Source organism: Vombatus ursinus, unplaced genomic scaffold (genome assembly GCF_900497805.2).
Source record: "Vombatus ursinus unplaced genomic scaffold, bare-nosed wombat genome assembly UNPS02014811.1, whole genome shotgun sequence".
Classification (NCBI taxonomy): domain Eukaryota; kingdom Metazoa; phylum Chordata; class Mammalia; order Diprotodontia; family Vombatidae; genus Vombatus; species Vombatus ursinus.
The window spans coordinates 20,875,119-20,898,014 of record NW_020954589.1 but is presented as its reverse complement, the minus strand read 5'-3'; the positions used below and the strand labels follow the sequence as shown (position 1 = coordinate 20,898,014).

The 22,896-nt window shown below is 45.3% G+C and overlaps 2 protein-coding genes across 3 annotated transcripts in view; one reads left to right on the top strand and one right to left on the bottom strand.

Moving 5' to 3' along the window:
* The window catches only part of LOC114053368 (basic proline-rich protein-like), a 37,167-nt gene extending 31,570 nt beyond the window's left edge, over positions 1 to 5,597 (bottom strand). The window contains exon 1 of the mRNA XM_027876339.1: positions 5,475 to 5,597. Within this exon, the coding sequence (XP_027732140.1) occupies positions 5,475 to 5,597 (123 nt within the window). The remainder of the gene's footprint in view (positions 1 to 5,474) is intronic.
* The window catches only part of LOC114053493 (transcription factor EB-like), a 78,402-nt gene that overhangs the window by 31,642 nt on the left and 23,864 nt on the right, over positions 1 to 22,896 (top strand). The window lies entirely within an intron of this gene.

Below are 22,896 nucleotides of genomic sequence, written 5' to 3'. Positions count from 1 at the left end.
TACCAGGTACTGTACGAGACACTGGAGATACAAAGACAGAAATAATACTGTTCCTGCCCTCAAGGAGTTTATATTCTCTGAGGTCCCTTTGTCTCTAACATTCTATATTTTCTCTCTTCAAGGGTCTAAGATCCTTTCTAGCTCTGACAGTCTATGCTCTGTGTTCTGACATTCTACGTTCTAAAGTTCCTCCAAACTCTCACATTCTATATTCTGTGTGCTAACAATATTTGTTCTAAAACCCCTTGTAGCCCTGACATTCGAGATGAGATGGGGTGGGGTGTTCTCATGAGAGTACGGGAGAGTCCAGGGACCTTCCGCACTTTCACTGAGATGCACCTGTGCCTTTTGGGTGCAGGCTGCCCTGAGTGTGTCTATATAAGACTCAGTGTACATCTCTTTGTGACTGGGTGTGTCTGAGAGTAGGCTGTGGTGCATAACTAATTTTTCGGACTTGGGGTCGAGTGTAGGAGGCTGGTGTTCTTGACAGCTGAACATGCCTCTCTGCCCCACCTTGCTTGAAGCTGTGATAGACACAGTTGTGACCAGCCTCCTACTCCTGTGAGAGGCAACCTGTGGGTATGAGTTTTTGTGTCCTGATTCTCAGCTTTAGTTTGTTTTCATGTTTTCAGTGCTTTCCTCCAAGAGACTCATGGAAAATGGAAAGGGATGCATCTGAAGTGTGTGGGTGCTTTTCATGAACATGAAAACTTCAGCTTTTTCATTCATAGGGTCAGAGAATCTGCTCAGAGGTCATCTAGGCCAACCTGTCCCTAAAGACCAGTCCCTTGTTCAACCTCCTCAGCAAGAGGTCATCTAACTTCTGCCCTAAGACTTTCAGAGAGGAGGAGCTCATGACCTACCCTAAGGCAGCTTACTTTGTTTTTAGATAGCCCTAATTGTTAGAAAGTCATTCCTTTTATTGAGATGAAATCTGTCTCTTTGGTCCTAATTTTGCCTATTAATACAGCCCAAGAGTCCATTAACTTTTTTTGGCTATCATGACTCTACCTCCAGATCTTTTCCACATAAACTGCTTGTCTAGCCTGCTTCCTTATCCCAAACCTTATGCAGATTTTTTTTTGACCCCTATTAGGGGACTTTACACTTATTCCCATTAAATTCTACCTCTAGTAAGACAGCCTAAGCCTGCATTAGCATTTTCTTGACCAAAGAGACTAGGACCAACCCTCTGTAAAATTGTGAAAACGAGGCTTGTCTTCACTTGTAATCTGTGCTCTTTTTCTTCTTTAGTGATCGATGCTCCTCCCCTGGCTGGTTCCCAGGGCCCTTGGAATCTTTCATTTCTCTCCTTTCTTCTTCCCTCTATCCAGACCATTCCTCAGTTCTATCACGTACACTGAAGCCTAACAGAGTGACCAGAGAATAATGTTAGGACCACTGGGTTTAGAACTGGAAGGGACCTTAGAATATAGTGGTTAGATCTCTGACTTTGGAACCAAGAATGCTGAGTTCAAGCCTTGTCCCAGACACAAGGTGACTTAGTCAATCAACATTTTAAAGCACCTACGATACGCTGGGCATTGTGCTAAGTGCTGGGGATTCAAAGAAAGGCAAAAGACAGTTCCTGCCCTCAAGGAGCTAAAAATCTAGTAGGGGAGACAGCAAGCAGAGAGCCATGTACAATCAACATATGTACAGAATGAATTGGAGATAATCAACAGAGAGAAAGCACTAGAATGAAGGGGGATTGGGAAAGGCTTCTTGTGCAAGGTGAGATTTTAGCTGGGACTTGAAGGAAGCCAGGGAAGCCAGGAGATGGGGAAGGGAGAGTGTTCTAGACATGGGGGACAGGCAGTGAAAATGCCTGGAGCCAAAAGATGGTGTGTCTTGTTTGAGAAACAGCATGGAGGCCAGCGTTACTGAGTACATGGTGGGGATAACAAGACTGGCACTAATTACCTGGCAGAATAGATGTGTGGAAAATGCTTTGCCAACCTCAAAGCACAATCTGCAAATGAGTTATTCTTATTTAGTTCATTCCCTTTCATTTTACAAATGAACTGAGGTCCAGAGATGAAATGATCTGCCCAAAGGTTTTCTAACTCTATACCTTTCTACTGTTTCCAGTGCATTGTATTTCTCTCTGGGTTATTTCTTTTCTTTTTCTTTTTTTTTTCTTTTTAAATAACAATAGCTGCCATTTGTATAATGCAGTAATTCTTAATCTCTTTTGTGTAATGGACCCCTTTGGCAGCCTAGTGAAGCCTGTGGACCCTTCATCAGAATAATATTTTTAAATGTGTAAAATAAAAATACATAGGATTACAAATAAAATAATTATGTTGGAATACAGTTATCAAAATATTTTTGTTTTTAGAAACCAGTTCACAGATCGCAGGTAAAGAACTCTTAATATAATGCTTGAAGGTTTCCAGAATGCTTTACATAATTATTTCATTTGATCCTTACAATAACTCCTGTGAAATTGTTATGCCCAGTTCTGCCATTATTATCGCCATTTTACAGCTGAGAAAACTAAGGCTACAGGTCCCTTGGCTAGTAAGTGACTGAAGCGGGATTCAAATTCAGGTTCTCTTGATTCCAAGTCTAAGATAGCACTCTACTCTATCCACTGTGTGGCTGCCTCCTTTCAACTGGGATCAAAGTCTTAAGCCAAAGAGATGTTGCTCTAAAGGTAGACTTTGGGGCAGCTAGGTGGCACAATGGATGGGGCACTGGCCCTGAAGTCAGCAGGACTTGAGTTCAAATCCGACCTCAGATCAAATACTTGACACTTACTAGCTGTATGACCCTGGGCAAGTCACTTAACCCCAATTGCCTGAAAAAAAAATAAAGGTAGACTTCCATGCCAATAGGTGGAGGAGGATATTTTTAATTTGGGGGTGGTGTGGTGGCAGTGGTGAATCAAGACCCTCCCAGCTCCCTGAAATCATTCTACAGATGTAGTCACTTACTCCACCTAAGGGTGAGGTGGCCTTGATGGGCATGACCCTCCCACCCTTTGCCCCACTTGGTCCCCTTGTGGCAGGTCTGGGAAACCCTTATTGCCCATTTGGAGGGTCAGCCCCGGACACCAGGCCACAGTGGATGTTCTGGCACAGGGGTATCTGCCAGGGAAGGGGGAGGAGAGATTGTCCCTGTCCACCCTCTGGATAGGCCAGGCTGATGCCAGGGCTGGTGACTCATCTCCCTGGGAAATTCCACCTGTCACAGAGCAAAGCCTAGCTTGGCTTGGTCCCAGAGCTTGCTGGTGGCCTGAGAAGCTGCCAGGCAAGGATGGAGCCCAACCATCCTTTTAGTTCCTGTCAATTCCGTGGAAGAGAAATGCTAGACCCTGACCTACCCCGGAGGCCTGTGTTAAGGTATGGATAATAATAACAGTCACTACAGTTCCTTCCATTTATATGGTGCTTTAAGGTTTATGAAGTGATTTCATAGACACCATTCTTCACTGTGAAGTAGGAGGGCAGCTATTACCCCCTTTTTATAGATAAAGACAATGAAGTTTAGGGAGGATCAGTGATTTACTCATAATCAAACAGCTAGTAAGTGTGGGAGCCAAGGCTTGGACCCAGGATTTGGGATTCCAACCCCAGTGGTCTTTTCACTATTCCTCACTTCCTCTTGAGATAACTGGATATTGAGGCATGGGTTTTAATGTTGTCAGAATAAAGGATTGGGAGTAATACCAGGGATTCCTCTGCATCTTTCCCTGAGTTTTGGCCCTACTTTGGTTTCAGAGTTTGGGGCATTCTTCAGGCAACTGAAATCAGAGAATAGATTCAGGGCAATTAGCCCAGGGTCAATCATCAATCAATAAACATTTATTAAGTGCCTATGATGTGCCAGGCATTGTGCTAAGCTATGGAAGTACAAAAGAGGCAAAAAACAGTCCCTGCCTTCAAAGAGCTTACAATCTAACGGGGGAGACAGCATGCAAATACATGTATCCAAGCAAGCTATGTACAGGATAAATGGGAAATAATTAACAGAGGGAAGGCACTAGAATTAAATAGGGTTGGGGAAGGAATTTTAGTTGGAACTTTAAGGAAGGCAGAGAGGTCAGTATGCAAGGCTGAGGAGAGCTAGTGTTCCAGGAAAGGAGGTTACATTTCATAGGCTCCTAGGACTTATAGCCTGAAAGGCCCTTGGAGATCACCTAGCTCAGTTGATCATAACCCCTTTGGCAGTCTGGTGGAGCCTCTAGACCCCTTCTCAGAAAAATATTTTTAAATGCATAAAATGAAATACATAGGGTTATAAAGGAAACCAGTGATATTGAAATAAGGTTATCAAACTATTTAAAAACCAAATTCACAGATCTCCAGAAATCTGTCCAAAGACCCTATGGGACTTTATGAACCCCAGGTTAAGAACCTTAGTCTCCTTATTTTATAGAGGAGTAAACTAAGGCTCAGAGAAGTTGATTAACTTACCCAAGGTCACACAGCAAGTGACAAAGATGAGATTTGGCCCAGATCAGTTTCCAAGCTCTACTATCAGAACACATCACCACCAACAGAAGTGGGGTTGCAGTGGGAGATAGTGAGGAAGGGTGCACAAAGAGTACCAGAGCTAGCAGCATGCATGACTGGTCCCCTCCCTGGGAAGGATGATATGTCTGTGCTATGGCACAAGTCAGGCAGTGCAGAGGGAATAGAGTGACCCTCTCTTTGGGGGTGGGGGTGGCTCTCTCCAGGGAACTGGATTCCTGGCCTGACCCCAGACGCTGAGCTGCCTAGTTCCTCTCCTTGGTAGCACTAGGCTGCACACACAGCCCCATTGTGTGCCTGGGCCCTCTGCCCGCTGCCGGGGCTGGCACTCAGTCACATCAGCAGCAGCAGCCACTTGGCCACTTCCCCACCCCCTCACCTCCCACCCTGCAGAGAGGCAGAACCCTCCGGTCTACCACAATGGAGGGAGCTAGGGTGGGAGGGATGAGCTGACTGGAAAGGCTAGCCAGAAAGCCGTACAGACTAAAGATGCTAAAACCTGTCTGTCCTCCTTTGCTGTGCCTTGGGGACCTGGGGGAAATTGCCAGGAGATACCCAGAGCCATGAGGGGCTTGGAATTCTGGGAGAATGAGGGCAAGGCTATCTCCAGGCAGGGTAGTGTGTGAGTCCTGAGTTCTTACATGTCTGCTGTGCCTCAGTTTCTCTTGATGCACAGTATCTCTAGTACCCCTCCTTCTACTCTCTAGAGGCTTTAAAAAAAAAAAAGCCCGGAGACTTCATGTCTCATGGAGTGTTAGAGGTGGCAATGAGCTTGCCTCATTCTCATGAAGAAAACGAGGCAGAGTAGAGGGGAAACAACTTGCCCAAGGTCACACAGTGCCTGAGCGGCCTAGCCAGGGCTAGAACCTAAGCTTGCTGATCCCCCAGGTCTGGGCCCTGTACGCTGACCCAAGCTGCCTCTCCCTCCAGAGGAATTCAGAATCTCTCGATATGTACTCCAGGCAAAACCGGGGGCATCTGAGGATAGGGCCCAACCTGCAGCTCCCGAGAGGCCCTGGCTGCTGAGCTCAGGGCCTCCAGGGCATGGACGCTGCCTAGTTGGTTCATCTTCTGCTCCAGGTGCCAGGCTGTGGGGAGCAGCTTTAAGAAATAACCCATCTGGGAATCTCTGCCTGTCCCAGTTCATTCTGAGAGGCACCAGGGTATGCTGACCTTGGAGTGCTAGAGCACAAGGAGGACATGAGTTAAAATTCTGCCTCTAACACTAGCTGGGGGACCCTGGGTAAGTCACTTAACTGAGCCTCAGTTTCCAGTAAAATGGAAATAATAACAGCATCTCCCTCATAGGGTTGTAGTGAGGTTCCAGTAAGACTAAGTATATAAAATGCTTTGCAAACTATAAACCCCATATCTGTCTTTCAATCAACAAGCATTTATTATGCATCTGTTGTATGCCAGACACCCAGTTAGGTGCTGGGGATACAGATACAAAGGGGAGACACCCTTCAAGAAATTTACATTCTACTTGGGGGTGACATGTTCAGAGGTTACTAAAAATAACAATAATAATTTTACTGCTTTCTTCATAGGGCTGTCCTAAGAGTCGAACGAGAGGGATATAATTATGAAGTATTTTGTAACCATGATGGAGTCAATCAGTGTGAATTGGTATTATAGCAGAGTCGTAACTGGCATGGGGCAAACAGGACTTTGGCCCAAGGTGCCAGCACAGTGAGCGGACAGCTCCTCCCCGGCAGGGCCTCCCTTCAGTGATTTCTATTCCCCCGTGTATTACCTCCATGGCCTCCGCCTGGTAGCACATTCGCCACCCCTCAGCAGACATCAGTCAGATGTAAAGTAAGAGTCTTGGACTTGGAGTGAGAAAGACTCTGAGCTCAAAACCTGCCTCAAACATTTATTAGTTGTGTGACTCTGGACAAATGACTTGATCTCTCTCAGTCTATTTCCTCATCCATAAAATGGGGATAATAATACTACCTACTTCCCAAGATTGTTGTAAAGATCAAATCAGATAACACATAGAAAGACATGAGTTCATATTCTGACTAAGATCCATATTAGGCAGCTGGGTATCTCAGTGGATAGAAAGCTGGGCCTGGAGTCAGGAAGACCTGAGTTTAAATCTGGCCTCAGACACGTACTAGCTGTGTGACCCTGGGCAAGTCACTTAACCTATGCCTCCATTTCCTTCAGTGTATAATGGGGATAATAACAGCACCTACCTTGAAGAGTTGTGGGGAATAAATGAGATAATGTTTATAAAGAGCTTAGCACAGTCCCTGGCACATAGTAGGTGCTATATATAAAAGCACATTCCTTTTCTTCTAGTAGCCGTCCTGCACAGATCATTCACAAAACACAAGTACAAAGCTACTATGTGGAGAAATCTCAGCATGTTTGCTCTTTTTGTCTCTGTGTCTGTCTCTCTGGTTTTGTTTTGTTTTGTATTTGTACTGTTCCTGTGATTCCACAGATGTGGGGAGCTGGAGGGGAGGGATGTTGGGACTTCTACCAAGGTCGATATGAACTTTCTCTGAAAGTTTGTCTTAGAGTGTTGCCTGGGAGAACAGCGAGGTTAAGTCACTTGGCTCACACAGAGATCATGCATCAGGACACTTGAACCCAGACCTTCCTGACCCCAAGCCCAGCTCTTCATCCATCATACCCTGATGTTTCTCAGTAACAAACTAAAAAGAGGCCCGTAATTTAGAGATACACAGCTTAGTTATTGAATTCAGCTTGACTAAGCCTGTCACAATTTTTAAAAAAAACATTTATTTATGCCTGTATTTTCAAAACACTTTGTTAGATGCTTGCTTCCTAGCGCTAGCTTCCTTCCAACCTTAAGGAATATTTTCCCTTTCTTTTGGAGGCAAACAGTGTTAAGTGACTTGCCTAGGCTCACACAGCTAGTAAGTGTCTGTGGCTGGATTTGAACTCAGGTCCTCCAGATTCCAGGACTGGTGCTCTATCCACTGATCCACCTAGCCATCCCATTTTTCCATTCTTAAAGAGAATATCTTCCTGCCTTAAGGTTGAAACTGCCCAAATATACTAGTTTCTTCCTCATTTTCTGTTTGGAGAAATTCTCCCCTTCTCCCCCCCCCCCCCATCTCTTTGTGGTTACTCCTTGCAGTGCCTACAACCTGGGTGTCCCTTACAGTTCTAAAACCAAGGCCACCAGCTGTCCATCCTGGGCCATCCCATCATCTTGATCCTTGTCTTGCCACTGGGCTTTGATGACTGGAGGAGAGAGTGAGGCTGACGACTTTGGGCAGCCCTGCCTCACTTAAATCCAATTCACTTGCAAGTCTAGACATCACCCTCCTGATGTCATTGATCCTGTTCAAAATTCACTGACTCTGTGATTCCCTTGTACTTTATGATCCCCCTTTTCTTTCTCACCATTCTTGTTGATTTCTCCCTCTAGGCCTTCAAGTGAGTATTCACACTTAGTTTTCTGTTTGTCAGAGGCAGCTAGGTGGCATACTATATACAGTGGGGAGCTTGGAGTCAAGAAGACCTGAGTTCAAATCCAGCCTCGGGTACTTACTAGCTGTGTGAGCCTAGGCAAGTCACTTAACACTGTTTGCCTCCAAAAGAAAGGGAAAATATTCCTTAAGGCTGGAAGGAAGCTAGCTCTGGGAAGCAAGCATCTAACAAAGTGTTTTGAAAATACAGGCATAAATAAATGTTTTTTTTTTAATTGTGACAGGCTGTCAAGCTGAATTCAATAACTAAGCTGTGCATCTCTAAATTACAGGCCTCTTTTTAGCAAGTCACATAACCTCTGTTTGCCTCAGTTTCCTCACCTATAAAATGGTGGAAAAATAACAGTACCTGTTATTGTAAGGATCAAATAAGATATTTGTGAAGCACTTAGTATAGTGCATAGAGCTATACCATAGTAGGTGTGCACCTCTCAGATGTAATATTGTGTTTTTGGGTTCTCTCTGTTTGTGTCTTATTCCCCCCACTATGGGGGTAGTGGATAAGCTCTGTGGGGATAGGAATTCTGTTTATCAAAACTTTGTATCTTCCTAAATGCTTAGCATTAGTGACAGGCATGACACCTGCCCACAGCCATGGCCTGACACCCGTTAAATGAATGAGTGAGTGAAAAAGGCTCTTCTTATTCAGTCCTGGAATAATCTTTTTAAGGTCCTCCTTTGTGTTGGGTACACCTACAATAGTTAGGGTGTAATTCAGGGACTGCGTATATTTCTTTGGATCATAAATTTAGAGCTAGAAGGGACCTTATCTGTTGAGTAAGTGAGGAAATTGAGGCCTAGAAAGTACAGTGACTTGCCCAAGGTCATACAGGTAGTAAGTGACAAAGGTGGGATTTGTACCCAGGTCCTTGCATTTTGAATCACTATGCTTTCCATTGTACCAAATAGACATCTTCTTGTATTCCCTATGAAGGTGAGAGATTTCCTCAGCACTTGGGGAATTCTAGACAGGCAGCTTCTCTCCATCCCCGTGAGTTCATTGTCAGCACAGTGGATTTAGAATTCAAATCTTGCCTTAGATGCTGCCTGTGTGACCCAGGGCAAGTGACTTAACCTCTTTCAGCCTCAGTTTCCTTATCTATAAAATGGGGATGGGGAATAGAAAATATATGTGTGTAGAGAGAGAACATATATGTACGTATAGAACATATATAGATATATACATGTGGAACACACACACATATGTATATAAATAATTAGGGGAGAAATTCTAAAAACTGTGGGTAGGAAGAGAAGCTTTTTTAAACCTCAGTGCCACTGCTTAGACAGTTCCCTAAGTCTAGAATGCTTGCCCACCTTCACTAGCTGAAACATTTTCCATTTTTTTTTTTTTTGCTAGGCAATGGGGTTAAAGGACTTGCCCAGGGTCACACAGCTAGTAAATGAATAAATGTCAAGTGTCTGAGCCTGGGTTTGAACTCAGGTCCTTCCTGATTCCAGGGCCGGTTCTCTGTCCATTGTGTTACCTAGCTGCCCTAACATTTTCCATTCTTACATATGTCAAATGTCACCTCCTTCAAGATGCCTTCCTAAGATCCTCCAACCAAAAAAGACCTTTTTCTCCTCCAAACTCTCAAAGCACTTAGGCACTGTGCCATACAGTTCTTTGCACTTAGTAGGCATTTAATTAACATTTGGTGTTTAAGTAATATGCTTGTTGGCCTCACCTCAGAGGGTTTTTCTGAGGACCAAATGAGATAATATATGTAGAAACCTTTGTAAAACTTAAAGGATTTTGCCCTGAAACCCACTTAACCTGTCTTCTTGAGTTGCCATATTTTCCAGAAGCAGTGGACCAGTAGTATGCAAGAGGCCCTGAACCAGTACTATATAAAGGTTAACTATTTTTATTGCTATCTTGATTAAATTCATCAACCTCTAAGGGCTTCATCTCCCTCCTCTTCCTTCTCTCTTCCCCCCTACCCCCTACCTTCCATCCTAGTTAGTGGAAACAGTTGTGGAAGTAGCCATTTGGGATTTGTGGGGGATTGGAGAGAGGTAAATGGGAGGAGGGTCTAGGCCCTGATTTCAGAGTTTACTCAGAAAAACTCCAAGGCAGGCATTAGGGCATCCAATACCCCATTTTCTTTTTGTTCAGTTTTCCTCTTGATCTCTGCATTCCAGAACTAAGGTTGGCACAGGGTGAGAGGCAGTGAATTATTCCCACATCTGAGTTGTGGTCTTGTCACCTTTCACAACCTTCATTAATTGTTGAGATTCCTACCTTCATTGACTAAAGGCCTATGACTCACCCAGACTTAACATGGCAATTAGTGGCAAAGTGAAGAGGAATTCCCATCTCCTAACATTTCTCCATTCTTTAAATAATTCCCTCCCACGTAGAATGAAACATTGCTTCAATGAATACATTCAACATTTGTCAAGCATGTTATATGCAATACAAAATAGCAGCATGATATTTATTCATTCACTCATCCAACAAATATTAATTAAATGCCCACTATGTTCCTAAGAGCTTTGAGAGTTTGGAGGAGGAAAAGGCCATTTTTAGTTGGAGGATCTGGGAAGGCATCATGGAGGAGGTGACATCTGAGCAGGATATTTAAGAATGAGTAACATTTCATCTAGTGAAAGTAGGCAGGCATTCTAGACTCAGGGAGTGATGTGATCTGTGACATTGAGGTTGAACCTCAAAAAACCATTGTCCATGGTTTTTAGTGTTTTCTCCCCTCCACCGAATTACTTTGTATATACATATCTAGGTGCATGTTCTATTTTACCTTCCCACCTCCCCCTTCTGCCCACTAAAATGTCCTCAGCAATTAGCAATTAGTCTGGTGCATTGCTCATAGTATGTGTTGAATACATTTTTCTTAAACTGAAAGAGTAGGAGGTGTTCCTGGAGTGGTGAATAGACTGCATCCCCCTTTTTGCCTTTGTTTCTCCAACCTAGCAACCGTGCCTTGAAGTAGCATGAGCTTAATCAGTGTTTGTTGAATTGAATTTGAGGAGCATGGACAGAGGAGAAATGTGAGATAAGGCTACAATGAGAGGTTAGAGCCAAATGGGAATTGGGTTTGTACGAGAGACAGAAGGGAGCCTGAGAGAAGGAGGGAGAGAATTGTTAAGTGATTGAAAAGTGGTGTTTCTATGGAAGATTTCTTTTCCTTTCAAGTTGGGTATTTCAACACCAAAGGAAGGAAGAAAGGAGGGAGGGAAGAAGGATAGAAGGAAGGGAGGGAGGAAAGAAACAAGCATTCATTATGTACCAGGTGCTTTACAAATATCTCATTTGAGACTTACAACAATCCTGGGAGGTAGGTGTTATTATTATCATCCCCATTTTATAGTTGAGGAAACTGAGGCAAACATATGTAAAGTGACTTGCCCAGGGTCACACAGCAAGTGTCTGAGGTTAAATTTGAACTCAGATCTTTCTGACTCCAGGACCAGTGCTCTACCAAGCCACCCTTGCTGCCTCTTTGTTCCACAGGAAGAAGGCCCAGGCAGCTGCTTCAGTTCCTGTTGTCTTCCAAGTCTTCCCACAGGATTGAAAGTGCATTAGGAGACCAAGAACTTCAACCCTCCAGCCCAGGGGGAAGAGGGAAAAAGGGGGAAGGAGGAAGGTGAAGGAGGGGGGTGAGAGATAGTTGATGTGGGGTAGAGAGGTGAGTTCTGACTTGCTGTACCTTCCTCCTTATCCCATGATATTTAGCCAAACAGTCTTCTAATTTAACTCTATGTGCTCTGACAAAGGCAGAGCACATTAAATCTAGAAAATGTTGGGCAATTCCAATACCACTGTTTCATAGCAGAAGAAAGAGTAGGATTGAGTTAGACTGTGTGGGGAAAATTCTTTTTTATTTTCATATGAAAGTCATGTGTGGGTGGGGGAGTTAGGGTGGTAAATTCTCAGCAAACGCATATTATAGTTTACAAAAGTGTTTTTTTTTTTCTTTTTAATAACACTCCTGTGAAATATGTGACATCTATCTAGCTTTGGAGACAGAAAGGCCTGGGTTCAAATCCTGCCTGTGACAGATTGTGGCTGTGTGACTACAACCTTTCTATGCTTTCAGTGAACTCTCTAAGACTTAAAATTGTCTCATCAATCTACATTGTCAGAGGCAGTATACACAAAAGGTGTTCTCTACACCAGTGAAATTATAGCTCTAGAACCCCCCCCATTCCCATTTTACAGATAAGGCAATCAAGGCTCTATGTGACTTATCACAGCTCATACAGTTAGTAAATAGTGGCACTGGAGCTTGAAATGAGGTTCTTCTGGCTCTAGGACCGATATTCTAAATATTGTAGGATAGCATTTATTTTTCCTCTAGATAAAGTCCAGTTGGGAAGATTGTTTTTCCAGTGTCCTCCCTTTGACTCTACTGGCTCTGTGTGTGGGTTGTGGGGGGCGGGCGACAGGGATGATGAGTATATTTGGGTACCTTTGGAGTAGGAGAGCTGCTCACCAGCCATACCGACTGAGACAAGGTGGCAAGTTATGTCCTGTTTCCCCCTCATCACTGCTTAGCCAAATTTTTGTGTTTGTCAGACTATTATTGCTGAGAGAGAGAAGAAACAGAAACCATGTGATAGAATTGGACCCTAAGAGGTTGCCTTGGTCCCAGGCTTTAGCCTACTATGTTCAACCCTGATCCCAGGGAAGTATTGGGCCTGGGCTGATTTTGGAGGTGATCTGTGGATCACCCTAGAAATTTAGATTTGAGGGGAAATGGAAGGGAGAGAGAAGTATGGTAGGCTTGATTGGGGGATGGGGAAGAGGTCAGGGTCCTAGCTGGACTGACTGTGGGGATGGATTTGAGGGTATCCTCTGCCTTGGAGCCTGGGGACCCTGCTTGTGTGCAGACCCCATAGCCACCTCCTTGGAGCCGCCTGCTGTAAGTGGGGGAGTGAGTCAGACTGAAAGCAGAAGCTGCCAAACATTACACAGGGTGAAACCAAGCAGAACCATGTGAGCTATTTTGGAACTTGGTTAATTCCCCCTCTCCTCTCTCTCCCTCCCACCCCCCTTCCTCTCCCCCGTTACCGGGCTGCTCTAAATTAACTTCCGCCAGCCTTCCTTTCCCCCTCTCCACGCTGGGTGGTTGGGAGGGTGGGACAGGACACTTGGTTTTCCTTTAAGTAAAATGGCCTTATCTTGCTGGGACATCTCCCTGCGGGCCCAAGGAGAGAGGCCGGAGGAGTGCCAAAGCTCCTGGGAGTTCCAGTGGGGAACTGTCCCCTCTTCTGGGCTGGGCAGAGGGCAGGCCTGGCAGGCCTTGGAAAGTTTATCTTTGGTTGCTGTCTACCTCCCTTCTCAGCAACAACTCCTCCCTCCCACCACCCCCAATCTGTCTTACTGTCAGCCAAGTTGTCAACTAACCCCCTCAAAAGTGTTAGCTGACAAGGGCTTAATCACCATCCCCTCCCCTGCCCCTGTCCCTGCCCCTGCAGACTCTGGAACACAGAGGGGCCTTCAAGAGGCATCCACATGGAGTTCTGATGGGTAACTTTCCCTGTCCTCCCAAGGAAGAGGAAGTCTTCCCAGCAGGCCCCAAATCATCAATTTGTAGATTGCTAGAGACAGAGAGGACCTAAAAGGTCATCTAATCTAACCCTCTTATTTTTTAGAAGAGGAAACTGAGGCCCAGAAAAGGGAAGTAATTTCCCCAAGTCTCAGTGGGAGTAAATAGCAGAATTAGGTCTCAAGCTGAAGTACTCTGGCTCCCAAGGTTCTCATTCCTCTACAAACCTCTACAATGGGTTCATTGTGGTGCTGGCCAGCACCCGAGGTGTGTGAAAAGGAAAGTTCTCTACCTCCTCTCCCCTCCCCATTCCTGTCTAGTGTTCCTTTAGTGGGATATATGCTGACATGGCCTTGGGATGACATTGGCACTTGCCAGAGAAGAGCTCCTGATGCATCATCTGTGGCAAATAATGACTATATTGAACAATCTTGGCTTTTACCCTGTAGCCTACCCTATAGCTGGTTTTTTTTTTTTTTTGTTTTTTGTTTTTTTTAGTGACGCAATTGGGGTTAAGTGACTTGCTTAAAGTTATACAGCTAGTAAGTCCTATAGCTGTTTTTCCCACTGGGCAAGCATGTGTGTGTGTGTGTGTGTGTGTGTGTGTGTGTGTGTGTGTGTGTATGTCTGTGGATCTATTTCTGTTGCAAAGGATGGTTGGAGATGGGTATGGTCACGGGGTGTGCCTATTAGATTGTAGGTATTATAGGAATAGGAGGCATGGGGTGAGGAGATGGGAGGACAGGATGTATTCTGGAGGGCGGGGTATTTGTGTTGCTTAGGAGGACAGGGGGTGGTCATCATCTTGGAAGGCCGGGGTACTAGTAGGGGAAGGAAAGTTTCTTCGGTGGTTGTGTTACATCTATATGTGCAGTGGTGTGTCCTGCATGGGGGAGGTCATATATGGGTGTGTAATGGTGCATGGGGGTTTTGTAAGTGTGTAGTGATATAAGAGCTTGTATCTGTGTATAGGCAAATAGGGGGACCAGTGGATAGAGTCCTGGACTTGGAAGACCTGAGTTACAATCTGGCCTCAGATGCTTCCTAGCTTTATGATGCTGGACTAGTCACTAGCCTTAGTTTCCTCATCTGAAAAATGGGGATAATATTAGCACCTACTTCTTGGGGTTCTTATGAGGATCAAATGAGATATTTGCATACTTTAGAGTACTATATAAATGCTAGCTATAGGAGTAGTATTTGTATATTCATCTAGTGGTATAGGGGTTGTATATGCATGCCTAATAGTATTGGGGGGGGTGTGTGCATGTGTAATAGGGGTTGTATATGCATGTGTAATCTTGTAGAGGCTGTGTCTGTGTGGGTTGTGTGTATAAATAGTAGTGTCGGGGGGGTTTTGGGGTGGTTTTTTTTGCTTTTTGGTGAGGCAGTTGGGGTTAAGTGACTTGCCCAGGGTCACACAGCTAGTAAGTGTCAAGTGTCTGAGGCTGGATTTGAACTCAGGTCCTCCTGACTCCAAGGTTGGAGCTCTGTCCACTGCATCACCTAGCTGCCCCTATCTGTTTTTATAGTGGTACATAGTGGTATTGTATATATGTGTTGTGGGTGGCGGGATGAGTGTGACGTTGTAGAAGAGAGTACAGGTATAGCAGGTGTATGGCTGGGCAAATCTCTGCACTTTATTTATATCTCTTTCCACTTCTCAGGGCCTAATTTGTATCATATTTATCTGTCATTAGTCTGTTCTCCCCTACCAGACTGGAAACACCTTAACATCAGGACCTGAGTCCTTTTTTTTCTTTCTGTAATTGCCGCGAGGGCCTACTGAAGTATTCTTTAGTACCTACTATAAGTATGGTTGAATAAGGGGTGGAATGGCTAGCTTGAGGAAACAGATTGAAGGTGGGACCCAGGCAGGGGAAAAGCGATACCAGAAATGAGTCAGTAAAAGTCAGCTATGTGATTTTAGGAGAGCTGAAAACCAAAGCAGAGAACCATATGTGAACCCAGACAGCCACCTGGGCTTTGAAGGATGGGTAGGATTTGAATTGGTGGAGATAGGGGACAAAGAGGGAATTTGGGGGTGGGGCACAGTTATGAGCTGAGGTGCAGAGCCTGGCCTTGAGACTGATATAAGCAGATGGAAGGGAGGAGGAAGGAGGACGGAAACGGAACTGGGATTAGTCCTCATAATAAATACACTCGACTCATTCTCAGAGTTGATCTCCACAACAAACACAAACACAACCCAAATCCGCCCCAAAGCCCAACATACACAAACCTTGCCTGGTGGCTCTCCTTAGGTCGTTTCCTAGCCGAGTGGAGGGGAGGAGAAAATATCCTAGGATGATAGATTTAGAACTGGAAGAGACCTTAGACTAGGCTATGGAGTCTAACACCCTCATTTTACAGATAGGGAGACTGAGGCCTGGAGATTTTAATTCACTTGCCCAGGGTTATAAAGCTAGTAAATGTCTGAGGAGGTATTTGAACCAAGGGTTTCTTGACTCCCAGTCTAGTGTCTTGGGGTCTTTAGGACTCTAAGGTCCTCCTTGGAGAATTAAGGTGGAAGAAATTTCTCCTTCAGGAGGCAGCTAGGAAGCTGAGCCTGGAGTCAGGAAGACCTGAATTCAAATCTAGCCTCAGACACTTACTAGCTGTGTGACCTTGGGCAAGACACTTAACCTCGGTTTGCATTGATCCACCGGAGAAGGAAATGACAAACTACTCCAGTATCTTTGCCAAGAAAACCCCAAGGACAGTACAATCCACAGGGTCCTGAAGAGCTGGACACAACTGAACAACAACAATAACTACAAGAGTTGTTCCTTCACCAGCCCCTTGTGGGGTGAGGGCCTTCTTCCTGGATAGTACATAGGAGATGAATGGAGATGAATTTACCTACTACACCATAATGCACTCGAAAATATGTTCTCTTTCAGCAGGATTCAAGGGAGCCCCCTTTGAACTTTGAGCCCACCATCTTTCCCCCTCATTCACAAGAGCACCCCCCTGCAGTGGGACACTTGACCTTGTACTGTGGTACCATGGAAAGATGACTGGATTTGGAGTTAGGGTCCCTGGGTTCACAGCCGTGATTGGCCACTACCTAACTACCGGTGTGGTATTGTGCAAGTCGAAAACCCTCTGGGCCTTGGGTGCCTTATCTTTAGAGTGAGGATATTGGACCAGATGACTTATGAAGTCCCTTCCAGCTCTAGAGGGACGATCCTTGATCCTTTGTGACCTTATGGCCTCTCTTGTATATTTAGGATTACAATAATCATACATTTAGATCTGAAAGGGACTAAGGAATCTGGGAAAAGGTCGTCTAGTCCAGCACCCTCATTCTACACATGAAGGAACCAGAGCCCTGGTAGATTAAATGATTGGTCCAAGGTCATGCTGGAAGTGTTAGATCCAGGATGTGAGGCCCCTTCCTCTTCCCAAGGACCATCTCTGATGGAATGGGGTTTTTTTGTGTGTAGACAGGGTCACACAAAATCTTAATTGGGGAGGCGAAGGGAGAGGACAAACCACAGAACACTGAACGTGGAATTCAACCAGGCTCGGCTTGTCCTTTTCCTCCTACCCTCTGCCACCCCCACATCTCCTACGCTCAGTTGACTGGGCTACAGGTGGGACCCTTACACGTCCTCACGTTCTTTCTCTCTCCCAAACACAGGCAGGTACCATCTCTACAATCCAGAGCTCAGTCTTTGATCTGTGTAATTGTACTGCTGTCTGACCAGCTTGATTTAATTCTCCCCTGGGGCACTCTCGTGGCATAGTGTTAACCACCTCAGTGAGAGCCAGATATATTGGCTTTGAGGTAGGTCCCCTCATCCTTCCCCTTGGCTGGACTCTGCTGAGGTTTGGTTTTTTTTTTTTTTTCCACTATTAAGGTGAAAAAGAAGAGTGAGAATACAGGATTAGGTTGGACCAGTGCTGCTGGTCCTCCTTGGAAAATTAGGGTGGGAGGAAGTGCTCTTCCACCTTCCCACTGTGGGTAAGGGCCTTCTGCCTGGACAGGGAATGGATAAGTGTGAACAAGCATTGGTTAAGCTCATACTATGCTCCAGGCACTGTGTCAGGCACCGCAGATCCAAACACAGCTATGAAACGGTCCAGGCCTTCAGGAACTTTACATTCTAATACTGGGATTGGGGTGAGGGAAGGTAGTTTTGGGCTGGGGGTGTCACGAGGATTGTGAGAGAAGCAATAGGATGGTTGATGGTATCAACCTTTCCACTGATTTTATTACTATTCACAGAACCAGAGCGAGTGATGGAAGGAGGTGAGAGTGGGGAAGGGGGCATGAGATACCTGTGGGCAGGGTAGATAGCAAGATGCCTTCAGTGGGCAGACCTTGATGATCTCCTAGTGGATGACTCATTGGGAAATGAAGAATGGGAAGAATCTGACTTGAGTCAGGGACATCTTTAAAGAAGGGTGGGCAGAGATAAGGAATTGAGAAAGGGAAATTCACCAGTCATATTACAGAAAGCATCAGTAAGATAGCATCTCTTCTTCCTGGGCCCATGGGTTTTCTGGGCCTGATTGTAGGGGTCCCCACCCCATACCTCCTGTCTGTATTACTTGGAGAAACTGTCTCTGTGTGAGGTTGACTATGAAAGGAAGCTAATGCTGAATAACTGGCCCAACACTGATTCCTTCATTCAAAAAAGCATTTCTTTGTGTGCTGATGAGCTGATATTGCTGGAGGGAGAGTGTAAGAATAGGCTAGAGTCAAGCAGCCTGGGTTCAAATCCTACCTTAACACACTAAACTTCTAGTATGACCACAGGCAAGTCATTCAAACCTCTGTGAGCCTTAGACAAGGCTCACAATACTTATAGGATGCACCTCACAGAGTTAATCTTATTTTTTTCCCCCAAATTAATTAAACTGTTTGTCAATGGACATGCTTTTATTTTCTCTCCCCCGCCCCCCCCCCCCCCCTTAAAAAATATACATAATCAAGGGAAACAAATCCTCACATTTATAGGTTCCAAAATGTATGTCTCATTACGCACTCCGAGCCCATTGCTCCTCCGCCAGGAGGTGGGCAGTGTGCTGCATCACCGATCCTTTGGAGTGCGGTTGGTCATTGCATTGAACAGGCTTCTTAAGTGTTTCAAAGTTGCTTGTCTTTGTGACTACGCAGTTATTTTGTAGACCTTAAAGGGCTACAGAAATGTGACTAACTGTCCTTTATTGGCAGTGGAGTGGGACGGTATGATTTTCCTATTTAGCTGGGGAGACCAAGTATATACCCACAACACAAGAAGAAAGCTATTAGAGATGGGTGTGGATGCATGCCAGGAGACCTACTGAAAAGGGCATCCAGATGAGTGTGTGCTGGAGGTAGGAAAGAGAGAAGGAAGCAACCAAAGGGGCTGGGAAGTCAAGGGTAGCCGGCTGCGGGGGCCAGAAGGGCATGGTGAGATCCCTAGGGAAGGAATTCCTGAACATCAGAATGCGATTGTCAGGGTGTGGAATTTTGAAATGCTTTTCAAAGGGCATCTGTGTGTGAGAGATAGAGGGACTTGTGTGTATCTTGCTGCGTATGCAATGGATTTGTGTATGTGTGCGTGTGTGCGTGCGTGCGTGTGAGTGATGCACTGGCATCTATCTGTGTGTGAATGAGGCATCTGTGAGAAGTGAGGGACTTGTGGGAATCTGTGTGAAATGGAGAGACTTGGGTTATCTCTGTGTGGTAAGGCACTTATGTTTGTCTCTTTGTGTGCAATGGCCTTCTGTGTATCTGTGTATGATGGATTTATGTGTAGCTGTGTGTGTATGAAGGACTTGCATGTATGAATGGGGCCTTGTGAGTACTTATGAAATGGAGAGACTAGTGTGCACCTGTGTTGTGTGTGAGATGGACTTTATGTGTAATTTGGACGTGAATGAAGCATTTGTCTGTATCTGTGAGATGGAGGGTCTGTAATATCTGTGTGTGTGTGCAGCACTTATAAATATGTGTAAGAAAAGGCAGTTTGAGCTTGTGGATAGGCCACTGGATGTAAAGCCAAGAAGGCCTTGGATAACCTCTGTGAGCCTCAGTTTCCTTATCTGTGAATAATAATAATAAGGGCGTCTAGGTGGTACAGTGGATAGAGCTGGGCCTGGAGTCAAGAAGACCTGAGTTCCAATCTGGCTTCACTCACTAGCTGTATGACCCTGGACAAGTCATTTAACTCTGCTTCAGTTTCCTCATCTGTAAAATAAACTGAAGAAGGAACTGGCAAACCACTCCTGCATCTTTGCCGAGAAAACCCCAAATGGGGTCAAGAAGAGTCAGACACAACTGAAACAACTGAACAACAAGAAAAAATAGTAATAAATATTTTCAAGCCTTAAGGACTATATACATGTTAACTGTTATTAGCAGTTAACTATATGAGACAGAGGGAGTTGTATGTACTTTTGTGTGTTTGAAGGACTGTATCAAGAAAAGGAGCATTGTCTGTAAGTTATTAAATGGCTGCCTCTGTGCATGTGTGTGTGTGTGTGTGTGTGTGTGTGTGTGTGTGTGTGAGAGAGAGAGAGTGAGAAAGAGAGTGAGGTTGAGAGACTCTATCTGTTGTGTGTGTATCAGGAAAATGGGGTGTTGGGTTTTGTGTCTGTTTGGTGTAACACTGTGTATGGGGGAGGGGGAAATGCTGTGTGTGGCAGGAGAAGTGAAGACGTTAGCCTGGTGAGACAACCCTCTATGTGTGATCAGTTTCTCTGTTTCACCAGGGCCCTTATAGCCCTGGGGCCATCCATCTCCTTGGTGCGCTCCAGGATTGGGGAAGCCACATGTTTCATCTTTCTCTTCCCGGTTTCCAAACTGCCTCCTGCTCCCTGGGCTTGGATGCCTACTGTCTTTCCTCTCACTTCCTCCTGACCCCCACCCCCAAACCTTAGGTCCCATGAGATATCTGCTTTCTGGGTCAGCATCTGGCTGATCTTCATGGGACTCCTCACTGGCCTTCAATAGCCCTTTGAAGCCTTCCCAACCCTAGCCACAGGATTGCCTTGACTTGCTCAGGGCTAGAAATCCCAGCCCTACCAGGCACCAACTCCGACAGCGCTTTCCCTGGGCTTGTGGGCTGTGGGGAGCGACCATGCTGGAGCATGGGGCTGGTGTACCTGACCTCTGGGAATTTCAGGCAGGGTGGGAACCAGGCCTGGAGAGCAGCAGATGCTTGTTCCTTGCCCTCCTCTCCCTTTCTCCGACATCACCTAGCTCTCCACTCAGATTGCCAGCCCCCAAGCTGTTAGACTGGCTGGGGTCTTCCTCTCCACACGGAAGGATGAGAAGATGTTCAAGAGCTGCGTCTTCAGGGTCCAGTTCTCTAACCACTGGGTTGCTCTGTTTTGTTTTTTCCTTGGGGCCTCCCCAGATGAGTACTCAACAGGAAGGAAATGCCTTCTTTTTGATGTCCCCATGGGAATTCATGAAGTGTAACTTCCCCTCTGTGCATCTCACAGAGTCTCAAGAGCTGGAGGGGGCCGCAGAGCTCAACCTACATGACCATACATAAACAAGACTCTCTTTCTACACATCCCTGAAAAGTGGGCATCCAGTCTTTGCCAGTGAGGGAGAAGCCATGACTTCTCAAGGCAGCTCCCTCCACTTTTAGACACCTCTAATTCAGGGGGAGTCTTTCCTTACATCAAACCTCAGTTTACCCCTTTGTATCTTCTAGCCATTCTTCCTCTTTCTACCCTCTAGGGCTGATTAGAACCAATCTGATCACTCCTCTTCCTCCCAGTCTTTCAGGTATTTGAAGGTGGTTATGATGCCCCCATGAGTCTTTTCTAGGCTAAACATTTTGCATTCCTTCAATGCTTCTTCGGCTGATATAACCCATCCTCTCAATGCTTTCATCTTGTCAGCTTCCTTCTTAAATTGTGCCCAGAAGTGAACACAGTACTCTCGATGTGGTCTGACTAGAGCAAACTAAAAGTTGGACTCTCACCTCCTGTTTTAATATAGCCTACAATGATGTTGGCTTTATTGCCCACTATATATCATAGTTGACTCACGTTAGATTTTCAATCAGTCAGGCATGGTGGCACACACCTATAATCCCCTGTTACTAAGGGGGCTGAGGCTGGTGGATTTCTGGAGCCTCTAGAGTTCTGAGCTGCAGTGGGCCAGGCTGATTAGGTGTCTACACTAAATCTGGCACCAACATGGCAGCAGGAGAGACCACTGTCTTTCTTACAGCAGCTAGATGGCACAGTGGATAGAGTGCTGGGCCTGAGGTCAGGAAGATCTGAGTTCAAATCCAGCCTCAGACACTTACTAGCTGTGTGACACTGGGCAAATCACTTAACTCAGGGCTATTAGGGAAGGTCATATGTGGTCCTCTCAAGTGTGGCCCTTTGAATCCAAACTCAGGCAAAGAGCCTCACTTGAGGGCCACATATGGCCTCAAGGCTGCACGTTCCCCACCCTTGACTTAACCTCTCTCTGCCTCAGTTTCTTCAATCATAAAATGGGAATAATGACAGTACCCACTTTGCAGAGTTGTTGTGAAAATCAAAGAAGATAATATTTGTAAAGCACTTAACACAATGCCTGGAATGTAATAGGTGCTATATAAATACTTAATTCCTTTCCCTGTCTAAGGAGAAGCAAACTGGACCAGGTCAGAAATGGAGCAGGTAGAAGCTCCCTTGATGATCGGTAGTGGGATTAGGCCCATGAAAAGCCACTACACCTTTGGCCTGAGAGTAATAGGGAGACCCAGTCTCAAAAAGACCAGAAAACAAGCAAACAAAAAAAATTGCAGCCCACTAAGTGCCCCGCCCCCAACCCCCTCTTGCTCCCTGATCTTTTTCAGACAAGCTGGTATGTACTCATGTTTTCCCCATAGTGCATTTGTGGAATTGATCTTTCCAGCCTATGTGTAAGTCTTGACAATTCTCTATTCAGTTTTGTCCTTATTAGATTTAGCCTAGGGTTCAAGGTCTCTTTGGATCCTGAATGTCATCAAAGGCATGAATTATCCCTCCTGACGTTGTGTTATATACCATCGTTAGGGTTATGCCAACTATGCCTTTATCCAAGTAGTTGCTAACGATGTCAACTAAAACCAGGCCACACTCAGAGCCAGAGGGAATCCGCCAGACACTTCCTTTCAAATTGATACCAAACTATTGATGGCAGCTCTGGGGCTGTCTGGCTCTGCACCCTCCCAGCTGCACTACTGTCTAGCATATTACCTCTCCATCTTTTTCACAAGAATAGCGTGAGAGATTTTGTCAAGTGCTTTGCTAAAATCCAGGTAAACAATATATACAGCATTCCCCAGATTGACTCATGTAATAACACTGCCAAAAAGGAAATAAGTTTCATCTCATATGACTTACTATTGATGAGGAAGGGAATAAGCATTTAAATGGTGCTTGCTATGTGCCAGGCACTGTGCTAAGCTCTTTACAAATATTATTTCATTTGATCCTCATGAT